At 46.5% G+C, this 20,254-nt stretch overlaps 1 protein-coding gene across 1 annotated transcript; it reads right to left on the bottom strand.

Moving 5' to 3' along the window:
• Positions 1-428: 428 nt before the first annotated feature.
• CXCL17 (C-X-C motif chemokine ligand 17) lies at positions 429-10,800 on the bottom strand. The gene is made up of 5 exons (XM_031963247.1): positions 10,221-10,800; positions 5,551-5,631; positions 2,695-2,796; positions 633-732; positions 429-546 (listed from the first exon to the last, which is right to left on the bottom strand). The coding sequence occupies exons 1-4, from the start codon at positions 10,297-10,299 to the stop codon at positions 653-655; spliced, it is 342 nt and encodes a 113-aa protein (XP_031819107.1). The 5' UTR covers positions 10,300-10,800; the 3' UTR covers positions 429-546; positions 633-652.
• Positions 10,801-20,254: the final 9,454 nt, after the last annotated feature.

Genomic DNA, 20,254 nt, shown 5'->3' with positions numbered 1-20,254 from the left:
TGCCAGAAAATCCTGGGGGATAAGGTCCCTACTAATTCAGATCAGCTCCCGCTGGGCCCTGGGAGGAGAGGAAATGCTTGACTCCAGGGCACCCAGTCAGGGCCTGGCAGAAGAGCTGGGAGCCCCGGCTCCGCAGCAGACGCTCCCCCCCGCACTGGCTCGTGCCCTCTCTTGCCCCATGGCAACCCCCATCCCCCGACGCCGGAGAATCAGTGATTTCTCATTTATTCCCCTGCAGTGCTCTCCCAAGGCTCCATCCTTCAGAAAACCCAGGCCATCCCTCCCTATCTCTGGGCCCCAGCTGCTTCTGGGCTAGTCATCCCTCAGGCCCCCCAGCTCTGATGTCTGGAGGAGGGCTGGGGCAGGGGTCTTAGGACTAAGTCGGGGCTTCAAGGGCCTTGGGGTCTGAATCCAACCACTTCAACTGGCAAAGTGTTTCCATCTTTATTGAAGAGCCCCGGGGGCTGCTGGGGTGGCCAAGGTTGGCGTCTGAGGCAGGTTTCCCAGGAGACCAGCGACTGTCGGGACCGATGCTTCCTCTAGGACCTGGGAAAGGGCGGGCGAGAGCCAGAGGAGAGGTTAGGTGCTTTCTCCTGCAGGGAGCCGGCCGAATCAAAGAGAATAGGGCTTACCTGGGCAGGGGACCTGGCTCCTACAGGGGCAGGAGGATGCTCTGCAGCTGGCATTGCTTCAGAAACTGGAAGCAGCTTTGTCTCCAGTGCTTCTGGTGCCCTAGGCCCAGAAGGGTACGAGGTTAGCCTTGTGCCCCTGAGCCCAAGGCCGGTCTGAGGCTTGGAGGGATGGGGCAGGGCTGGATGCCCCAGATCAGAGAAGAAAACTGGCCTCCCAAGGGAAGTGAGCCATCCCAGGGCGCAGGACTCGGGGCCTCTCGCAGCAAGGCCACGTGCCCCCTTCTGTCCTCTGGCTTCTTTTCTTCATAGGCCAGGGAGGCTCTTTCCACCTTGTGTTCCTTTGAGCTCTCACGTTCTTATTTCAGCTCTCCCAAAGACCCATGAGTCTTTGGGTGTGGGTATCCCCTCCACTGAGGCAGAGAGCCCCTCCTTCACTACCTTACTAGGTGGTTTAAACTGCTCGCTCTGGCATTCAGGGCCCACTGCGATCTCCCTGAAGCCTGCCTCCCAGCTCCATCATCCCCCTGCCCTTCCTGGGCATCTGGTGGCTCAGTGGACAGGGCGCTGGGTCCAGAGTCAGGAAGAGCCTCGGACGTGACTGGGTGAGCCCCGACCCGGTCAGCCTCTGTCTGCCTCAGTTTCTTTCGCCAGAAACCAGCATTGACAGTAACACCCCCTACTGGGGCAGTTGTGAGACAACATTTGTTTTAACAAAGAGAAAGCATTGGGGGTATTGCCCGCCGCTCTTCCCTCCCACTCAGACTCTGGCTGAGTCTCCATCTTGTTCTTGCCCGCCTTGCCCAGGGCACCCTCCCCTCGCGGCCGTCCTTCTGCCCCCTTCACGAAGGCCTTGTCGCCAGTCTTGGGTCTCAGCTCGGCCCCACCTGGGACATCCCCTGTGGCATCTTTATTTGTGTCCCTGCCATCAGGAGCCACCTCAGCCTGGGGGCAAGGTTTGGGGCATTCTTCTTTGCTTAAGGCATTACATACAGCAGGCACTTAATAAATGAATCAGCAGCTCATCACCTCCACCAGGCTGGTCTTCTATGACCTCTGCACCAAGTGACAGCAGTCACAGAGCCTCACGGGCCTGGACCCGAGCCTTCCAGCTGGGAATGTCGGATGGACTTGTCCCGCCCCTGCGCCAGGCCCCCGGAGAGTCCAGGGTCACCCGATGGGTGGAAGGGGCTTCGGCCAAGGTCCAGCATGTGGGCACTCCCTCAGGGCCCCCAGCGGCCTCCACGGCTCCATTGGTGGGAGCCGGGGAGGGACCCCGAGGAGCTGGCACCGGGTCAGGGCGCCGGCCTCTCCAGAGGGGCCTCAGGGGCTTTGTGAGGAGGAAAGCTTAAGGCTGTCCATCCGGAAATGAGTTTGGGCAGATCCCAGCCGAGGTTGGCCAGGTCCTTCGGCTGGTTTGACTCGGAATCTCTCGCGCTTCTCCGCCCTGTGACAGAGGCTGGGGGATTACTCTCCTGACGTTACAAGGAGGAAGCAACTGCCCAGGATGGTCACATGTCCTGGCAGGGCCACAACTGGGACTCGGTCAGAGCCCGTGGTCCCTGCAGCTCGGTGGAGCCCCTCTGTCGCCAGCATCACGCCTTCCAAAAAGAGAACTTCCTTCCCAAAGGCTCAGAATGATGAGCCTTTTGACAGAGGAGGAAACTGAGGCTCAGAACAGTCAGAGAGACTGGGTATTTCAGAGTCAGGAGTGTGTGACAATGCCAGACATTCAGGTGTCCTGCCTCCCCACAAGGTGAGGATGCAAAGTTGGCGTCTGTCACCCCCGCCGCCTCACTTCTGGGACATGGGCTGGATGGGGCCTGGGTGGTATTGGGAGGAGGAAGCGTTTGGGGTCAAAGGCCCCACCACAGCCCGGCCATTGACTTGGCTGTGATCTGTGATGAACCGCTTTGCTGGGACGAAGGAGAGACTGGGGGCTCTGGAGCTCTGAGCTCTGCGTCGGTGCTAAACAGATCTTCTGTCTTGGGCTCAGATTTCCTCTCCTTCCCTCCCTCCCAAATGACCCTGTTTTACTTAGATCAGCGCCTCCTCCGGCATTTACCTGGTTTTTTCCATTTGTGCTTGGGGCGGACACATGGGCAGTGGCTTGCAGGTGACTTGGCTACTTGTAGCTTCCTTCTTTCATGAATTTTCTGGAAGACATCTGAAATACCCCCATTCCCCAGGTCAGGACCCTCAGACTCAGCGTAAGGGGAGCTGGTGAAAAGATCCTGAGACTTAGAGCTGGAAGGGGCCCCAGGAACCATCCAAACCACTGCCCATTTTACAGATGAGGAAACTGAGGCCCACAGAGAGGCCCAAGTTTACTATGGGCACAATGTGTCCATGCACATTGATGTGGGATTGAGGAGTACAGCTGGAAGGATCTTCGGCGATTGTCCAGTTTTTTCTCGCGGCCACCCCAGCCACAAGACAGCAGGGGATCTTCTTCACTGGCTGCCGCCCTCCTCCCCCCCCCCCCACTTCCTGGAATACTCTCCTAATAACTCTTTGAATCCCCCTAATTCCAGGGCCTTCTCTCCATTGTCTATTTGGATTTGCTCCCATGGGGCAGGTTTGTGTGGGGTGTTTACATGGTGCCTCCCCGCTTAGGTTGGAAGCTTTTGGAGAGCCCCAGGGCTTAGCACCAGAAGGCGCTTAATAAATGCTTGCCGATTTGAATAACTGAGCAGAAGTCAGTGGAGGCATCAGCTTCACCATTTTGTGGTGAAGGAGCCAAGAAGGGGCCAGGGCTGGCACCTTGGACCTCTGTGCTCTTACAGCGCGGTTTCCAAGGATCCATTGAAAGGAGGGGCATTTCACCTGCTGGAGAGACAGCTGGGGGGGTTTCTGTGCCATTTCTGGTGACTTAATGAGCCACCAGAAGATGACCCCATTTTCGCCATTAGGTTCTTTAAAATTCTTAAATGGACATCGCAGAGACCTTGTGCTTCCACCAGTCTAGTTAAAGTTCAGCAAATAGGCCCTAAGCAGCTGATAGGCCAGGCCTTGAACTAGCCTCCACCGATGATACTAAGTACAAAATGGCGCCTCAGAGAACTTGCACTCTGATAGGGGAGGGAGACGCGGCTATGGCGGGCTGTGGTGGGCAGGAGGCCCCAAGGTGAACTACTCAGAAATGTAGGGGAGACCCTGCTGCGGGGAGGCGGCACCTGGGCCGGCCTTGGAGGAAAGAGAGGATGGTGGTGGCCCGGGATGGGGGGCGATGCTTTCCTGACCTCCTGGAGGGGCAGGCCACCTGAAGCCTGGAAGGCTGAGTTTGAGTTGGCACCGCAGCCAGGTCTGGTTAGAATGCAGTACGGGGGAGAGCGTGGAATGAAATGATGCCGGAAAGGAGTCAAGTACTTGGCAAAGGAGCTTCTTCCCCTGTGGCCAGGGGCCCTTGAAGGCTTTTGTGCAGGGGAGTAATGGGGACAAGTGAATTAGGACCATGTGGGGAACTGGGCAGTCTGGGAGCCCCGGTCAGAGGTCAAGTGTGTGACTGTTCCTATGGCCTGGGCCTGAGGGGCTGCCTAGATAGTGACCCCCCCACCTTGATACTGTCTGCCTCGCGTGGGGTGGGCCGCCCTGCTCCCCTTTCATTGCTTGCCTTGGAGCCAATAATCAAACTGACCACGCGGCTTCTGGAAATGCCGTGTTAATGGCCTGTCCCACTGGTCCCTTTCCTGGCCACCATTCTTCAATGAGGGGGGGTATCTTCCTGTTGGGGGGAGGGGAAGGGAAGAAACTTGTATACAGCCCCTACTGTGGGCCAGGCACTGTGCTAAGCACTTCAGAAATGGGCTCTCATTTGTTCCTTGAGACAACCTGAGAGGTGGGTGATGTTATTTTCATTTAGACATTTTACAGTAAGTAAGCCAAGTCAGACAGAGGGAAGTGACTTGCCTCGGATCACACAGCTAGGGTAAGGATCTGAGGCTGGCCTTGAACTTGGGTCGGCCTGACTCCAGGCTCTTTGGACCATGATCCTGAGCTGCTGTTTCAGGGCCCGCTCTTTGGAGATGCTTGTGACTAACTGCTTTCATCTGTCTCCCTGGAGTTTCTGACTTCCTGACCCAGCTTTCACACAGCCCCCCGTGTCCTTATTCATGGGTCTCCCCTTAACCCCTGCTCAGAAGCCGGGCGGGGTTCCCCGATCCCTGTGGAGACACCTCAGCTAAGCACTTGGGGCCACGACCTGCCTTTCTGGCCTTTGCGCCCCTAGTGCCGAACCGCATACCTGGCATTGATCGTGTTTTCCCATTCCTGCCTTCCTTCCCAATGGGCTGTAATTTGGGCTCTTTGAACCCCCAGGACATGACCCGGAGAAGCTATGGAGAGGACCTTCCTCCCTTCCCCCTCAAGCCTCTGCCTGACAAGCTTGGCTCTCCCCAAGTGTAGGTGGATAGACCTTAGCTGGTATCTCCCCGCCCAAGGTCTTCTGGGTGATCAGCGCTGTTGGGGGTGTTGTTAAGGTGATCCCGATGCAGGTATATCGGGGCCATATGTTCGCCCGAGATCCTTTCCAACTGAGACTCCACAATTCTTTGTACTGGCAGAACCACATGGAAGGGGGGGCGTTGGCAGCCAGGGGAAGTCCCTACATCCCTCTGGGCACCCGTTCTCCCAGCCTCATTTGAAGGGTTATTCCTTCTCGCTCTAGTAGCTAGAATTTAGAACTGGAAGGATTAGTATTTAGAATGAGAACTTTAGGTTCTGTGATGCTGTGGGTATTGCCCAAGTGGGCCTCCAGCACTGCCTGAGACTCCACTCCTGAGGAAAGAGGAAGCGTGAGCCTCCGACCCAATTGCATTAGTGGGAGGAAGGAGGAAAGGGTGTCAATGGGGTAGCATCTCTCTCCCTCCCAGGACCTAGATGAGGGAAGGGCCAGGATGAAGATCTAGAGGCAGTTACTGACCTTCGCACCGGCACAGCTGCCTTCTGCCCTGGGGATGCCTCCATGCATGCAGCTTGTGGTGCCTCTGGCCTCCAGCTGCCTCTGTGGGAAGGAAGCCAGCCACTTTTCAGGGCATTTGGTAGAACCCTAGAAAATATACTTGCTTTGGCTGTGGAACGTTCAAATGTGGCCCCATCTAGCTGTGTGATAAGGGCAAGCTAATCCACTTTATTAAGCCAACAGTCTCCCCATCCATAAAATGGAAATAGTACATGTAGCCTTGTATCATAACCCAAGCATGAGGCATTTTGTGGTGCTACAACTCTCTCTCTCTCTCTCTCTCTCTCTCTCTCTCTCTCTCTCTCTCTCTCTCCTCTCCCTCCTCTCCTCTCTCTCTCTCCTCTCTCTCCTCTCCTCTCCTCTCTCTCCTCTCCTCTCCTCTCCTCTCCTCTCCTCTCTCTCTGTCTCTCTCTCTCTTTCTCCTTTCTCTCTCTCTCTCTCTGTCTCTCTCTCTCTTCTCTCACTCTCTCTCTGTCCCTCTCTCCCTCCCTCCTTCCCCCCCCGTCTCCCCCGTGTCTCCCCCACCCTGTGTCTCCCCCCCCCCCCGTTTCTTGCTGTCTCTGTCTCTGTGTCTCTCTCCCCCTTATATAACTTGGTGGGTAACCAGCCCAATGATCCTCGCTTGAAACTGATCCTGGAGATATGGAAGCTGATATTGGGCCAAATCCCTCAACAGAGCAGCAGAAAGAAAGGTCAGAAACGAAGAAAATCTGCCTTTCTGGCTAGTGGCACAGACTTCAACTTGCCATTCAAAGCCCTAGGGCTTTGTTCCTTGGAGCCAGGCCAGTACTGGCACAATGGGTGACCACTGCTTGGGGGCAGAGTAGCAGAGCTGTTCTGTCAGATGGGCCTCTGAGCTCCCTTCCCAGCTCTCTTGGCCATGAGTCCAGTCCTTTTTCTAGCACCTTTCAGACAGATAGAATAACTTTGATGATTTCAGCCAACTCTGTTCCCCTTTCTGAGGCCTGCTTTTCCTAGTCAGATGAGGAAGGGAGACTTAATATCGTAGGGCTCAAGTTTATCCCATATAATCTCACCGAGTCTGCTTTGGCAAGACGATCCTTTTATAGCTTACTAATTGCTTCCTGATCCCATTCTCCATAGTGGGTCTTGTAACCCAGTTTCCAACCGGCCTTAAATTGGTCACGGGGGACTCCACTTCCCTCAGCCTCTCAGAAGCTCATCTCATACTTCACTTAAAAAAGGGGGATCATCGAATGTGAGAGGCTCGGCTACTCTCACCAAGACACCAATCCAGGATAATTCCAAAGGACCCAGGGTGAAAAATGCTCTCCACCTCTTCAGCAAAAATACATACTGAAACATATTTTTTAAGACTTTAATTTGTCTTTTTTTGGGTCTATTTTCATTTGCAACGTGACTAATATGGAAATGTTTTGCCTGATTTACATGTATCATAGTGCTTATCTTCTCAAGGGCTGGAAAGGGAGGGAGGGAGCTAATGTGGGACTTGAAATTTGAAAAACCATTGTTAAAATTAAGTTGGGGAAAATTTAACTAAATAAAAATACATTAGAATAAAAAAAATAAGAAAATTAAGGCCATTCTGTTCCTGCCTTCCAGAAACCAAGAGCTTCCCTTCTTACGTTTCTGAGGCACCTTCTACCTCTACCTCTTCCTTCACCCTTGTCTCACCCATGATTTGTGTTCTAGTCAAGGCAGGCCCTTCTCCCTGCCCAATTGAGGCCGTTCCATTCTGTCTTCAGCAACAGGTCATCCCTTCTGTGCTCCTCATTCTCATTGATCTTCAATCTCTTCATCTATTGGCTGCTTCTCTGTTGCCTACAGTTGGCCCATGTCTCCCTCATCCTCAGAAAAACCCTTCCTTGATCTGTTTATCTCCCCATACTATCACCCTTTCTCGCCTCCCAAAACTTCTTGGAAAGGTTGTCTATTATCTGTGCTTCCGCTTCCTTTCCTCACTTCTTAACTCTGCAGTCTCACTTCCAATTTCATCATTCTACTGAAAGTGCTTTCTCAGGGTAGCTAGGGGATGCAGTGGGTAGAGCAGGGACTCTTGAGTCAGAAAGTCCTGAATTTAGATCCAGCTTCAAACACTTGACATTAACTGTGTGATCCTGGGCAAGTATATTTTCTCACCCCCAAATGCTCTCTCCAAAGTCATCAACTGAGAAATCTCTTTAAATGTGAACCTCATTTTGCCTGGTCTCTGCAGCCTTTTGTCAGTCACTTTTTTGGGGGGGAGGGCGCTATTCTCTTCCTCTAGATTTTCATGACACTGTTTCTAAATAATCTTGTTTGATGTTAATGTATTTTTTGAAATAAAAAATCAATAGTACTGATGAATATATTGAAAAGGGCTGAAAATGTGTGCAATGTATAATGGTCCCATTGACATTTTAAACTCAACAGATCTAAAACCAAAGTCATCTGTCTCCTCTTCCCGACTTCCCTATTGATATCAAAGGCACCGTTATCTTCCCGCCTTTCTCCCGCCAACTCTAACCATTGTCCTGTTCTGTCATTTCTATCTCAAATATGCCTCTTTCTCTATTCTGACAGTACCGCACGTTGGCACAGGCCTCATTACATTACACCTGGATTATTGCAAAAGCCTGTTGGTGCCTCTCCTTGCTTCATCTTTCTCTGTTCCATTCAGCTGCCCAAGAGATTTTCCATATCTGCCCCCCTACTCATTAATTTCCAATCACTCCCAGATCCTCTGCTGTTCAAAGCCTTTCACCACCTAGCTCCCTTCTACCTTTCCAGTCTCCCTAATACCTTATGCTTTCTACATGTTCTATGATCCAGTAACACAGGCCTTCTGGCTGTTCCTCATGGCCCCAGGTTCTAGTCTGTCTGACATTGTGTGACATTGGATAAGAAATCTTGACTTTTTAATGTGAGAGCTGGGAGAAAACCTGGAATTTAGAACGTGGTGTGTCTGAACTGGGAGACACCTTAGAACACCACGTCCAAACTGGAACGGAACAGAGAATGTGGGATGTCAGAGCCAGGAGGGACTTTAGATATTATTTACTGTAACCCCTTTATAGGTGAGAAAGCTTGTTAATATGGATGGATCAAAAATGTCTTTTCCAAACTTTGTAGATGGTCACTGGCAGAACCTGAGGGAAGGCCTCACTGCCTCCGGTCTGGGATGTTTTCCCACTTTAGAACTCAAATTGCCTCTGCCTTCTAACCCCTGAACAGAGTTCCCCCTGCCCCACAGCCACTTCCTCAGCAAACTTCCTCGCAACTTTTTAGAGCAGAAAGTCAAATTCAAATAGAAATGACCCCTTGCACATGCATGTTAACTTGGAAAACCACAAATTAACATTACATTTGTTTCATACATTGTCTCTGTTTATTTTGGTAAAACATTTCCCAAGGATATTTTAATCTGATTGGACCCACGCTTCAATTTTGGCTCTTCTGAGTTGGAGAGTTTCTGAATTTCCTTCAAGCTCTGCCTTTCTGTGATTCAGTTAAGAAAAAGTTTTAAAAATCTGATCTGATCACCATTCATTCTGAATATTGTACTTGAGAATCAGGAGGCCTGGCTCTCTCCCTGATTGTGCTACAAACTGTGTGACCATTAATAGGTCATCGTACATTTGTGAGGAGCTTGAACTAAAACCATTTTCTGCTTCATACTATAGGGCACAAATATTTTTCTGAATGAAGAAGATCTGCTTGAAAGGACACTGGACTTAGACTCAAATAAGAAGCCACTGAGGTACTGTGGCCAAGTGGAAGGTTCAGCCAAAGTCTTGCAGACTCTCCAAAACTGGGTTATTGCACTTCTCAGCCTGGGGCATCCCTTTAGGAGTAGAAAAGAGGATGTCTCTTTGCCTTCTTACCCCACAAAGAGGCAATAGTCAAGGGATGGGATGACCTCTTCCTTAATCAAAATAGAGACCTTCATGGGTTTTAGATAAAGAAATAGGCTCAGAAGAGAGATAGCAAATGAGCTGTGTAAGTTAACAATATTAGAATATAAAGCCTAGACTTTTAGAGCTATAAGGGATATTAGCAATCGCATCTACGTCCCCCTACTTTTCTCCTATGTGCATTCTGCAGGAGAAGAAAATGAGTCAGTGAGAACAAATTTTGCACAAGGGCACAGTCCTAGTTAGTGGCTTAGGCATCAGGACTGGGGGGGGCCTCCCCTGCCTTGTGCTAAATACATTCCTCTTTTCACTTTACCCCGTCTTTCTTCGCAAAACAAGGAATGGCAGGGCCTCTTCAGCTTTAGAGAACACCTTGTCTCGTCCCTTAGTTTTCTAATGAAATAACAGGCCCAGAGACAGGGGAATGGAAATGACCAATTTCAAGAGTGGACTCAAGGTGAAAACCAAGACTGGTTGAGTCCCAGTTCTGTCCCCGAGCCAAGCCCAAACCAGGAAAAGCTGGTAGCTGGTAGTGTGCTCTGTGAGGCTGGAGCCCTTGAGAGGAGCTTGGCCTGAACAGTAAATCCTACGGAGGATTGGGCTCCCTGGTTTCTAGAAAACAAGTACAGCCGATCCTGTAACCCACTGTCTAGAAATTTAGAGCCCCCCACCTCAATCTTGATGGTGCCTCCTGTTTCTAATTGTGGGGGATCCAGAAACTTCTTACTCCCTCAATGGAAAACTGGATTGATTTACCTGGATCGGAGCTGAAGGAGGTAATGGACAGTAGCAGCAGTAAGAACAGCAGCAGGAAGGAGAGGACTGGGGTTCTCATGTTGGTGCTGGTCCCACTGTCTTGGCTCTTGCTGTGGGAATCGGGTCCCAGTTGGCTGGGAAGCTGGCCCTGATGTGGGTTAACGGGTGTGGTGGCCTGCTCTTTAATCCTAGGCAGGTCCTCCCATTGGAGGAGAAGGTAGCTTGGAAGGTGGTATGAAGCTGCTATTCAGGTTACAGGTGAGACCGTGTGCTTTACAGGAATCTAAGAGTCAAAAGTAATTAAACAAAAGAAAGAAAAACAACTCTGAGAGTTCAGATTAGTGAGTGATAGCTTGGCAACAGCCCCAGGTCCCTCAGAGAGACCGCTCTCCACCTCTTGTGGACTGAACTTTTGGCTTCCAGTCTCCATTTCATTCTTGTGGTGGAAGACTTTCTCTAGCTGGACCGCCAACAAAGGGACAGGTGGAGAGGAGACTTGGCAGAGGGGGAAGACATGGCACCTGTTCCCCGCCCGTGCCCCCTTCAAAGGGAAGTAATCCTCGGCGAGAGCCAGAGGGATGATGGCCTAATGTGTTTTGCTGCTCTGTTGGTACTTCAGACCTGCCATGTCTAAATGGGGCACATCTTTGCACCTCAACTCACTTCCCCAAACCTCCTTATTCCGGCAGTGGTTTCTACCGTCAACTGAGTGGCTCAAACTTCCAAGTCATTAAAGGGAAATGGGGCCCTGAACTTGGAAGCTAGAAAATCTGGTTTCAAATCCTATCCCAGATACTAGCCAACTGTATGACTGGGCCGGGGTGATCATTTAACCTCTCTGGGCCTCAGTTTCCCCATCTGTAAGAATAAAAGGTTGAACTTGATGGTCTTCATGGACTCATTAAGCTACATCTATGATCTATGGTCCTAAACATTCTCTCTCCTCACCCACACGAATTCAGTCAGTTGCCAAATTTTGCCATCCTTACCTTTATGTTTCTTAAATCCCTCTCATTTCTATTTACATGCTCATTGCCCTGAGTTTCTCATCATCTCTCGCCTGGACTGTTACAGCTATTCCAGCTGCCTACTTCAAGTTTCTTCCTTCAAAAACTCTTCCACAGAGGTGTCACTATCACCTCCTTCAGACACAGGCCAGTCCATTCGTACCAGATGCCAGATGTCATTCCCCTACTCAAGAACCTTCAGTGGTTCCCCATTACCTCTGGGATAAAATCTGAAATCTGTGACCTATCATGTGAGGCCCTTTGTAGGCCTTCTCCAATCTACCCCTTAGGCCTTATTTGTCATGAAACTCTTCCTTTTCATAGACTTAATGCTACAGCCCAATTGGCTTACCAAATTTAATCTTCAGCCTGGCCATTCCACCTCCTGCCCCCTTGTGTTGGCTGCTGGCAACGTCCTTCCTCCGCATCTCTGCTTCTCAAAGTTTTGAAAATCTTCCATCAGAGTTCAAGCCATCTCTTTCAGTTATTAGTGTTATTTTTTTTTTTTTTATTTTTTACTTATTAAATTTACTTTAGTAAAGTAAATTAAATTTACTTATTTTTGTGTGAGGGCTTGGTCAGAGGTTATCAGTGGAGGGTGAGGTGTTTGGCCTGGGCTGCTGTGGATCAATTTGTTGAAACAAATTGGTTGGTTGGACTGTAGAAATCACCCCTTTGTGCAGATATAAACATGGAGTCACATGAAGAGCTAACCTTTTCCCCTTTCCTCCTTTTATGAAAAAAACATTGTGGAGCAGCAGATCTCTAGTCTGCAGTCCAGGAATGAGGACGGCTGGGAACCTGTTCCATCCCCATCCTGGTAGCCGATAATGGTTGATTTAGAACTGTGGCAAATGGCAATCTCTGCCCCCTTCCTCCCTCAGCCCCAGAGGGGAGCTTTCTGGGTGGGGGTTGGGCTGGATAGGTTTTCTAGAGAATTTTTAAATCCCTGAGTAGTGCTAGCTTCCTGGTATTGTCCAAGAGCATCCAGGAAGGGGGAGTTCCCAGGAAGGATCAGTTTATTTGGATCACATACACACCCTTCTCCACCCACAGTAGGTCAATAAGGGTCATTTCTCTGCTCAAAAAGTTTCTGGGGCTCTCTCATTTCTGTTGGGCATTTAAAGCCATTCATTTTTAAAAGCTGGGCATTGCTATGCCTCCAGCCTGTCTCATGGGCTACCTTACTCCTCACACACTGTGTGCAGGGGTTCTTTATCTTTTTGGGTTCTGGACCCCTTTGGGAATCAGTCTGGTGAAATCTATGGACACACTCTCAGAACCTCGTCTTTAAATTCATAAGTTCCCAAGGAAACGAACAAACATGGAAAATATAAAACATGTTTTTAGATCCAGTTGAGATTGTTTGCTCTGCAATTTGGAACTATGCTCAAAAAGTTGTCAAACTGTGCATACCTTTTGATCCAGCAGTGTTACCACTGGGCTTATACCCCAAAGAGATACTAAAGAAGGGAAAGGGACCTGTATGTGCCAAAATGTTTGTGGCAGCCCTGTTTGGAGTGGCCAGAAACTGGAAACCGAGTGGATGCCCATCAACTGGAGAATGGCTGAATAAATTGTGGTATATGAATGTTATGGAATATTATTGCCCTGTAAGAAATGACCAGCTGGATGAATACAGAGAGGCTTGGAGAGACTTACATGAACTGATGCTGAGTGAAATGAGCAGGACCAGGAGATCATTATACACTTCAACAACGATACTGTATAAGGATGCATTCTGATGGAAGTGGATTTCTTTGACAAAGAGAAGATCTAACTCAGTTTCAATTGATCAATGATGGACAGAAGCAGCTACACCCAAAGAAAGAACACTGGGAAATGAATGTAAACTGTTTGCATTTTTGTTTTTCTTCCCGGGTTATTTTTACCTTCTGAATCCATTTCTTCCTGTGCAACAAGAGAACTGTATGGTTCTGCACACATATGTTGTATCTAGGATATACGGTGACATATTTAACAGGTATAAGACTGCCTGCCCTCTAGGGGAGGGGTTGGAGGGAGGGAAAGGTAAAGCCAGAACAGAAGTGAGTACAAGGGATAATGTTGTAAAAAATTACCCATACATATGTTCTGTCAATAAAAAGCTACAATTAAAAAAAAGAGAGAGATTGCTTGCTCTGCATTGTCTGCAAAAGTGCCCACTTGAGGCTCTCTCCATGTGACTACACCAGACTCTTCACAGGCTGTCCCATGCACTTCACAGATGCCTCTTGGAATCTCAGCTCCCTTTAACACCACACCCATCAAGAGACCTTTGCTGGTAGTTAGTGCTGCCTCCCAGCCCTCCAGCTGTGTATTTCTTATTGTAGTGCAGCCTCCTGGTCCTCCAGGTATGTATTTCCTATTGAAGTGGAGCCTCCTAGTTCTCCAGCTGTGTATTTCCTATTGAAATGAAGCCTCCTAATCCTCCAGCAGTGTATTTCCTGTTGCCCATTCTGCTTTCACGGTGAGTGTGTATCCCCTAGGAGAATGTGAGGTCTTTGTGTGGGGGACTGGATCACTTTTGCATCTGTGCCTCAGGTCCTTGGCAAGTACAAAGCATTTAATGAATGCTAATTAATCGAGGAGCTCTAAGAGACTCAGCTGCCATGTGTGAGCATCTGGCTTCTGCTCTTGCCATGAATCATTTGGACAATGCAGGCCTCATGGGAAGGGAGTTACCTCTTTAGGAACTCAGCAGTAGTCTAAGGCTTGGGTTCCTGGGAGTAAAGTGGGGCTCACAAGCATCTGAGGAGTTTGCCCCTTCAGCAGCCTTTCTGACAAGAATTTGAACAATAATGTGGGTTGCCGTGAGTCTGGGGGCTTGTGTGGGTCTGGGGAGGAAATAGGATTCATTGGAGAGGAATTGATTTGATTGTCTGTAAACTTTGCAGTCTTTTAAAGGTCTTCTGCCTAAATTAAGGATTATCTTCTTATCTGCCCAAAATTTAGGACTCTCTTAGTCACATCTGTGGAAACTTAAAGTACATGTCACCTCTCTGGGGTTCCTTATTCCATCTCTCACTCCCACTAGCAAAGCAGGTCCCCAAGGGCAGCTGGCTATAGATTCTAGGTATACTTATCCCGTTTCCCAGTCTCCCTGTTCAGCCAGGTTCCCAGAACAAAGTTATCCCCTGAGGAGTTGGGCTATCTTCCTAAGGCCTTGGGCTCATCCCCCATTCTGATACATTTTCTCTCAAAATAATTGTCAATGGTTAGCAATGAGTTTTTTAGCCAATGACTTCTACAATTTGCTTTTACAAAAGGAAACACATTCCTACATTACATGTCAACTCGAGGATCCTTTATTCTAACTCCACTCTTTCTGGCAAGTTGAGTTTCCCGGAACAAGGAGCAATCTTATAGGGGTACTAGGGCTTCTTAGAGACCAGTTCTATTGCCCACACTCTCTTAGTTCAGGTGCAATTTGGGAATGAAATGAGGCACTCATAAGTCATTGAACATTTACAAAGGGAAGTTTACCCAATTAAACACACATGCAGTAAGAACACACTGGCACAGGTTCTTTGGCTGCGCCCCCCCCCCCCACTCCTCACTTGTGTTCTTACGGAAATGTGTCAGTCAATAGGTCATGGAAACTCACAGGGTCTTAGAGGTATCAATCTCAGATGAAATTGGGGGTCACTAAAATATACATAAAGATCCCTGTGGGCTGCATAATGACTTAGAAAACCACATATTTTATTACATTTTTATTTTTAAAATATTTCCCAATTACATTTTTAATTTTACCTTTACCCACTCACTGATCCATTGAGAAGGCAGTGATATCCATTATACACATGAAGTCATGTTAAACATATTTCCACATTAGCCATGTTGCAGGGTGGGAGGGCCGGGAGGAGGGGAAACCAAATAAATAAATAAATAAATAAAGGAAATGAAAAAAATATGCTCCATCCTGCATTTGGAGTTTATTTTTCTCTCTGGAGGTGGAGAGCATTTTCCATACTGAAATCTTTGGAATCATCTTGAATCACTGTATCCACCAGAGTAGCCAAGTTTTTCCCAGTTGGTCATAGTTTCGATATTGTTGTTACTGTGTATAATGTTCTCCTGGTTCTGCTCACTTCCCTCTAAAATGACTGTTAAAAGCAAATGGAATCCTAGTTACATTTTACTCTGCTTCAGGCTGACCCTTCCATGGTGAGGGGCTGGATATTTTTCAAGCCCTTAAATGATGGCTGTGTTAGAGAAGCGGAAGCCATCCAATCCCTGGGGCAGCTTTTATTTTATTTTATTTTTTGTTTTGTTTTGGGTTAAAGCCTCTATATATTGGGGTGGGATTGGGAGGGAGAAGGGCAGAGGAAAGAAACTGTATAAGGGTGATGCTGGGCCTATCACACTCAAGGACTTGGAGATCTCTTCAATGCTATTGGTTTGGGCTCCCATTCTAGAGAATTCTCCATTACCAATAATTAGGATTATTCAACCAATGAACTAACAGAAAATCAATGAGCATTTACCCAGGAATATTTACAGAAACCAAGTCTCTGGGGATGGATAAGATTTAGAGAGACTAAAGCTCAGTGAGAAATTAAGGGCTTGCAAGTTAGAACCTAAGGGATTTTAGAACACAAATAAAATATGTTGTAGCTGGAAGGAGCCCCTCAGAGTTTGCGATATCCTTAATACTTAGAATATTGAATGTCGGAGCTGGAGGGGCCTTTTGGACAGGTATTACCAGAGCTGGAAGGGACCCTACAAATCTTATTATCTGATTTGTTCATTTTGTGGAGATTCAAAAGGAGACCCCAAAAGGTTGGGGTCATAGACCAATGTTGGGAGGTGTCTCAAAAAAATTTGCAGACTTGAACCCATCTTCAAGTCAAAGGACAAAGTTTATTGTAATTGTTACTCCAATTGAAGCAGGCTAAGTTCCAAAAGCATTTAGCAAAGAATGAGGAGAAAGAAGATAAATTTATAGGATAAAGTTAGAGTTACTTATATGTTTGAGGGGTGGTCTGTTCACTATTGTCCCAGGAACTTGATTATCACTGACTAGCAGATTATCTGACAGTCAACAATGTTTGTATATCTATCCTAAGGACAGAAAATTTTAGAATCATTGACAGATTATTACAACAATAGCACTTTAAGGTCCCCTGACCTTAGGATCACTGCTATAATTCCCTTAGAAGTTGTATCCCCTTCATTCTCCTCTCAAACAGTTTGAACCCCAAATTCATTTGGGATAAAAGGATGAAGGTCACATCTTCCAGAGCTGCTTCAAGCTGAGAAGGGTCACAGAGCTGGTCCTACCTACTCCAGATTGAGGGAGACACATGAGTTGAAGCAGCATCCAGGGAGTGCTGAGTGTCACAGTCAGCTAATGGTTATTCAAGTTGAAAAATTAGTTAGAAGCTCATATTTTGGAGTCTGGAGGAAACAAATCTCATGAGTAGGTTAAAATGCAGGGCCAAATATGAGCCAAAAAAAATTAAAAATGGAGTTGTTTATGGAGATTACTAGGGACAGTAACCAGGATCTCCACCCAGAGGAAGACTTGGGGGGAAAGACAAGGCTCTCATGAATGTCTCTCATCCAGATAGCTTTTCCTAGGGTAAATACCAAAGAACATTTTGTCCAAATCATTGCTTTTGTTTCCTAAAAGGCGTAGGGTCAATGGATGGAATAGTGGCCTTATACACAGTGAAAGGAGTGCTCAGGTGTCCTAGGGTGTAAACACCATAATTTATTTTTTTATTTTTTTTATTTTTTTATTTAATAGCCTTTTATTTACAGGATATATGCATGGGTAACTTTACATCATTAACAATTGCCAAACCTCTTGTTCCAATTTTTCACCTCTTACCCCCCACCCCCTCCCCCAGATGGCAGGATGACCAGTAGATGTTAAGTACATTAAAATATAAATTAGATACACAATAAGTATACAAAACACCATAATTTTAAAAAGCCATTCAGCATTGAGTGGAGAGGATGACATGCAGAGTAAGACAATAATTTTTTTCAGAGATTATAATCTCTTTCAGCAGAAACCTCTGAGCCTTTTCAGTCTTACAAGGGAAGATTTTTATCCAATTAGTAAGGGTGTCAACAAAAACCAAAAGCAGTTTGAAGCCCTGCAAGGTAGCATATGTGTAAAATCTGTCTGCCAGTCCTCCCCTAAATATATAACCCTCCTCTAGATGGGCTTCAGAATGGGGGGAAGTTTAAAAGCCTTTTCAGGATTTACTTGGGCACAAACTGGGCAGTCCTGACGGACCTGTTTAATTGTTTTTCCCAGCTTGTGACCAGTGAAAAAAGGTTTCACAAGGGATTAGAGAACATCCCCCCAGTAGCTTGGCATAAGAACAAAGAAAAGTTTCTACTGACTGACCTCTGGGAGTAGAAGTTGTTTGAAACCACCTAGAAGGAGAAAGGATGTACCCCCTTTCTTTAGCAAGGGCTTGTTCCTGAGATCTATACAAGATAATGTAGAAGCTGGGGAGTTGAAAAATTAGATGCCATGGTCAGGGACAAATAGGCAGCAGTTTGGGCACTTTCCCTTGGCCTGAAGTGAATCTCCCCTCTGGTACCCTTTACAAAACAAAACAAAACATACAAGAAGCTCTTTAGGTAGAATTTCCCCTGCATACTTAATGGGGGATTTTTTTTTTTTTTTTTTTTTTTTTTTTACTGTCAAAAGTCCCCCTTCTTTCCATATAGTCCCATGAGCATTAAAAACAGAAAAGGCATATTTGGAGTCAGTATAGCTGTTCACTCTTATTTCCTTCCCCAATTCTAAAGTTCTGGTGAGGGCAAAAATGTTCTGAACCTGGTGGGGGAGTTAGAACCTCCAATGGTTGGCTTAGAATGACCTTAGAGGTTTCCTCAATTAGAAGGGCAATGGCAACCACTGCTCTAAGGCTGGAAAGTCACCCCAAAGACATCAAATTTCTTTGAGAAGCCTACAAATTCCAGCCATGCCCAGGAAAATACACAGTTATTTCTTGGAGTCAGGTTTAGGGTGTGATAAGATTATCTGCTTCCTCTCTGCTGGGAACAAATGGGAGGTGGGAGTTAATTCAGGGCCCAAGTACTGAATTATCAGCAATGTGGGGCCTTTAGACAAAGAAACTATCCCACCGGGAGTTGAGAAAGTTAAGGGGTTTTGTGGCTGCAGCCAGAAAAGCCTTTAAAGTTGGGTTGCAGATCAAGATATCATTTATATACTGGATAGTCAGTGCTTGTCCAAATATGTGTGAGAAGCCCTGAGATGGAACTGTGCATGTTAATTGGTGGGGGTTACTTTTCCTTCAAAGGCAAAAAGAAATTGTGAGTCTTTTTATAATGATTCAGAAAAAAGCATCTTTAAGATCTAAAGTAGAAAACCATTGTGTCCCCTGGGATACTTCTACAAACCACTTTCTCTGATTATAGAAATTTGCTATAAGAGAAAAAAAAGCAAGGACAGGATTATATTAGCATTGACAACCAACCATGCAGTAACAATCCCACCTCAAAGGCAGGCTCAGGAATAAGCAGGTGGTTCAGAAAGATACAGAATTGGGAAACTGAGTCAGAAGAAGCCCACCTTAAGCAGAGGCTAAGGCTGTCTTCCCAGCTCTTGCCCAGATAAGATGTTCACCTATGACAGTTCAAGAAAGCATCCCTCTGAGTAACTTATGGCATTTATCTCAAATGGTGGGTTACTGACTTAATGATCCATCAGGCCATCATACCTAATTTAAAAACTCAAAAGAACATCAGTTACAATCCCAAGAGATTTTATATCTAATAGCAAATTCTACTAATTACAGCTTAGGGATAAATACGTTATTTTAAAAAGTTTACCAGGACTTATACACATAGGAGATTTTGTTTAACATGTTTTATTTGTTTAAATTCATCATGGCGCAAAGGATCAATCATTAAACAAATTTATAGATTATTAGTAAACACAATTCTTATTTAGGAACTATACATCCTAAACAGGGTCATTTCTCATGGTTGATAACCTTGCTTACCCTGATAGTTTCAAGAAAACTGGCAAACTTACAAATTAAGCAGAGTTGACCCCAGGAAAGGAGCTGATCTTGCTGTTGCCCAACCCAAGTATTCTTAGTATTTTCATGGGCTGTGCTGTTTGCCACCTCTCCCTACTCTGGGAAAGGGAAAAAAGGTGCTGCACACCATCATACTTCAAGGTGAACTTAATCCCTCTTGTTCCGTATACAAAAATTACCTATTTGAGGTTTAACATGATGACAATAATTCCAAATAACTAACAATTTTAGAATTTTCCTAATAGCCAAATAGTCTTAGCTGTGATTTCCTCTTAATTTTCTAGCAAAGGTAAAAATTCCTAATTCCCTAAATTACATTTACAAAACATTAAAAAAGGAGTTTAGCAAGGCTAAAAAACCTTTCCACCTTCTTTTAGTTCAGCTTATTCTGTCCCCACATTGTTGCAGCTCTGGAAGTTCTCAGGGAGGATTTCTATTCCCTTAACTAAGTTTCCCTTTTGTTTTAGGGAGAAAAGAAGACAATTCTTAAAACTGAGTTGGAGAAATTTAAAAATTGACTTAATTTTACTTAATGAGATTCTAATTCTAATTAAGTGTTCCGAACAAAGTGAATTTTTATTTGGTTATTTTCCAATTCATAGAAACCATTTCTCTTTTGTGAGCTAGGAAAGGGTTAAGGTGCCAGTTTTTACTGATAGGGCCCTCAGAAGTCTAACTCTTGATAACTCAAAAGCAAGCTGTTTGTTGCCAGAGTTTTTAAAGTAGCAGTGAACTAGTGAACTGTTTTTGTATTCTCCTAAAGTTTCCAAACTCTTAAATCTTCTGTTAACACTATCAGTGCAAATGATTACAATTTACATATCCCTTTAGTGGGCTCATTTAAAACTGCTTTTACTATCATATCTCAAATAACACATTTCACTGATGTGGATATATTTTCTTTCTCTCCTTCTCATCCTTTCACATATGTATCTCTGCTGCAGTAAGGAGGGAAGGAGGAAAAAGAAAGAGACTCTTTCCTTTATGCACT

This window comes from Sarcophilus harrisii, chromosome 3, assembly GCF_902635505.1.
Source record: "Sarcophilus harrisii chromosome 3, mSarHar1.11, whole genome shotgun sequence".
In the NCBI taxonomy this organism is placed as follows: domain Eukaryota; kingdom Metazoa; phylum Chordata; class Mammalia; order Dasyuromorphia; family Dasyuridae; genus Sarcophilus; species Sarcophilus harrisii.
This window is presented reverse-complemented; position numbering and strand designations above follow the sequence as displayed.

Excerpts from the sequence above, each read along its gene's own strand:
- CXCL17 (XM_031963247.1), bottom strand. The coding sequence starts at position 10,299 with ATGAGAACCCCAGTCCTCTCCTTCCTGCTGCTGTTCTTACTGCTGCTA. Across the intron at positions 5,632-10,220 it reads CTCCTTCAGCTCCGATCCAG|AGGCAGCTGGAGGCCAGAGG; the intron begins GTAAATCAATCC and ends TCCTTCCCACAG. Across the intron at positions 733-2,694 it reads GCACAAATGGAAAAAACCAG|GGCACCAGAAGCACTGGAGA; the intron begins GTAAATGCCGGA and ends TTCTGGGCCTAG.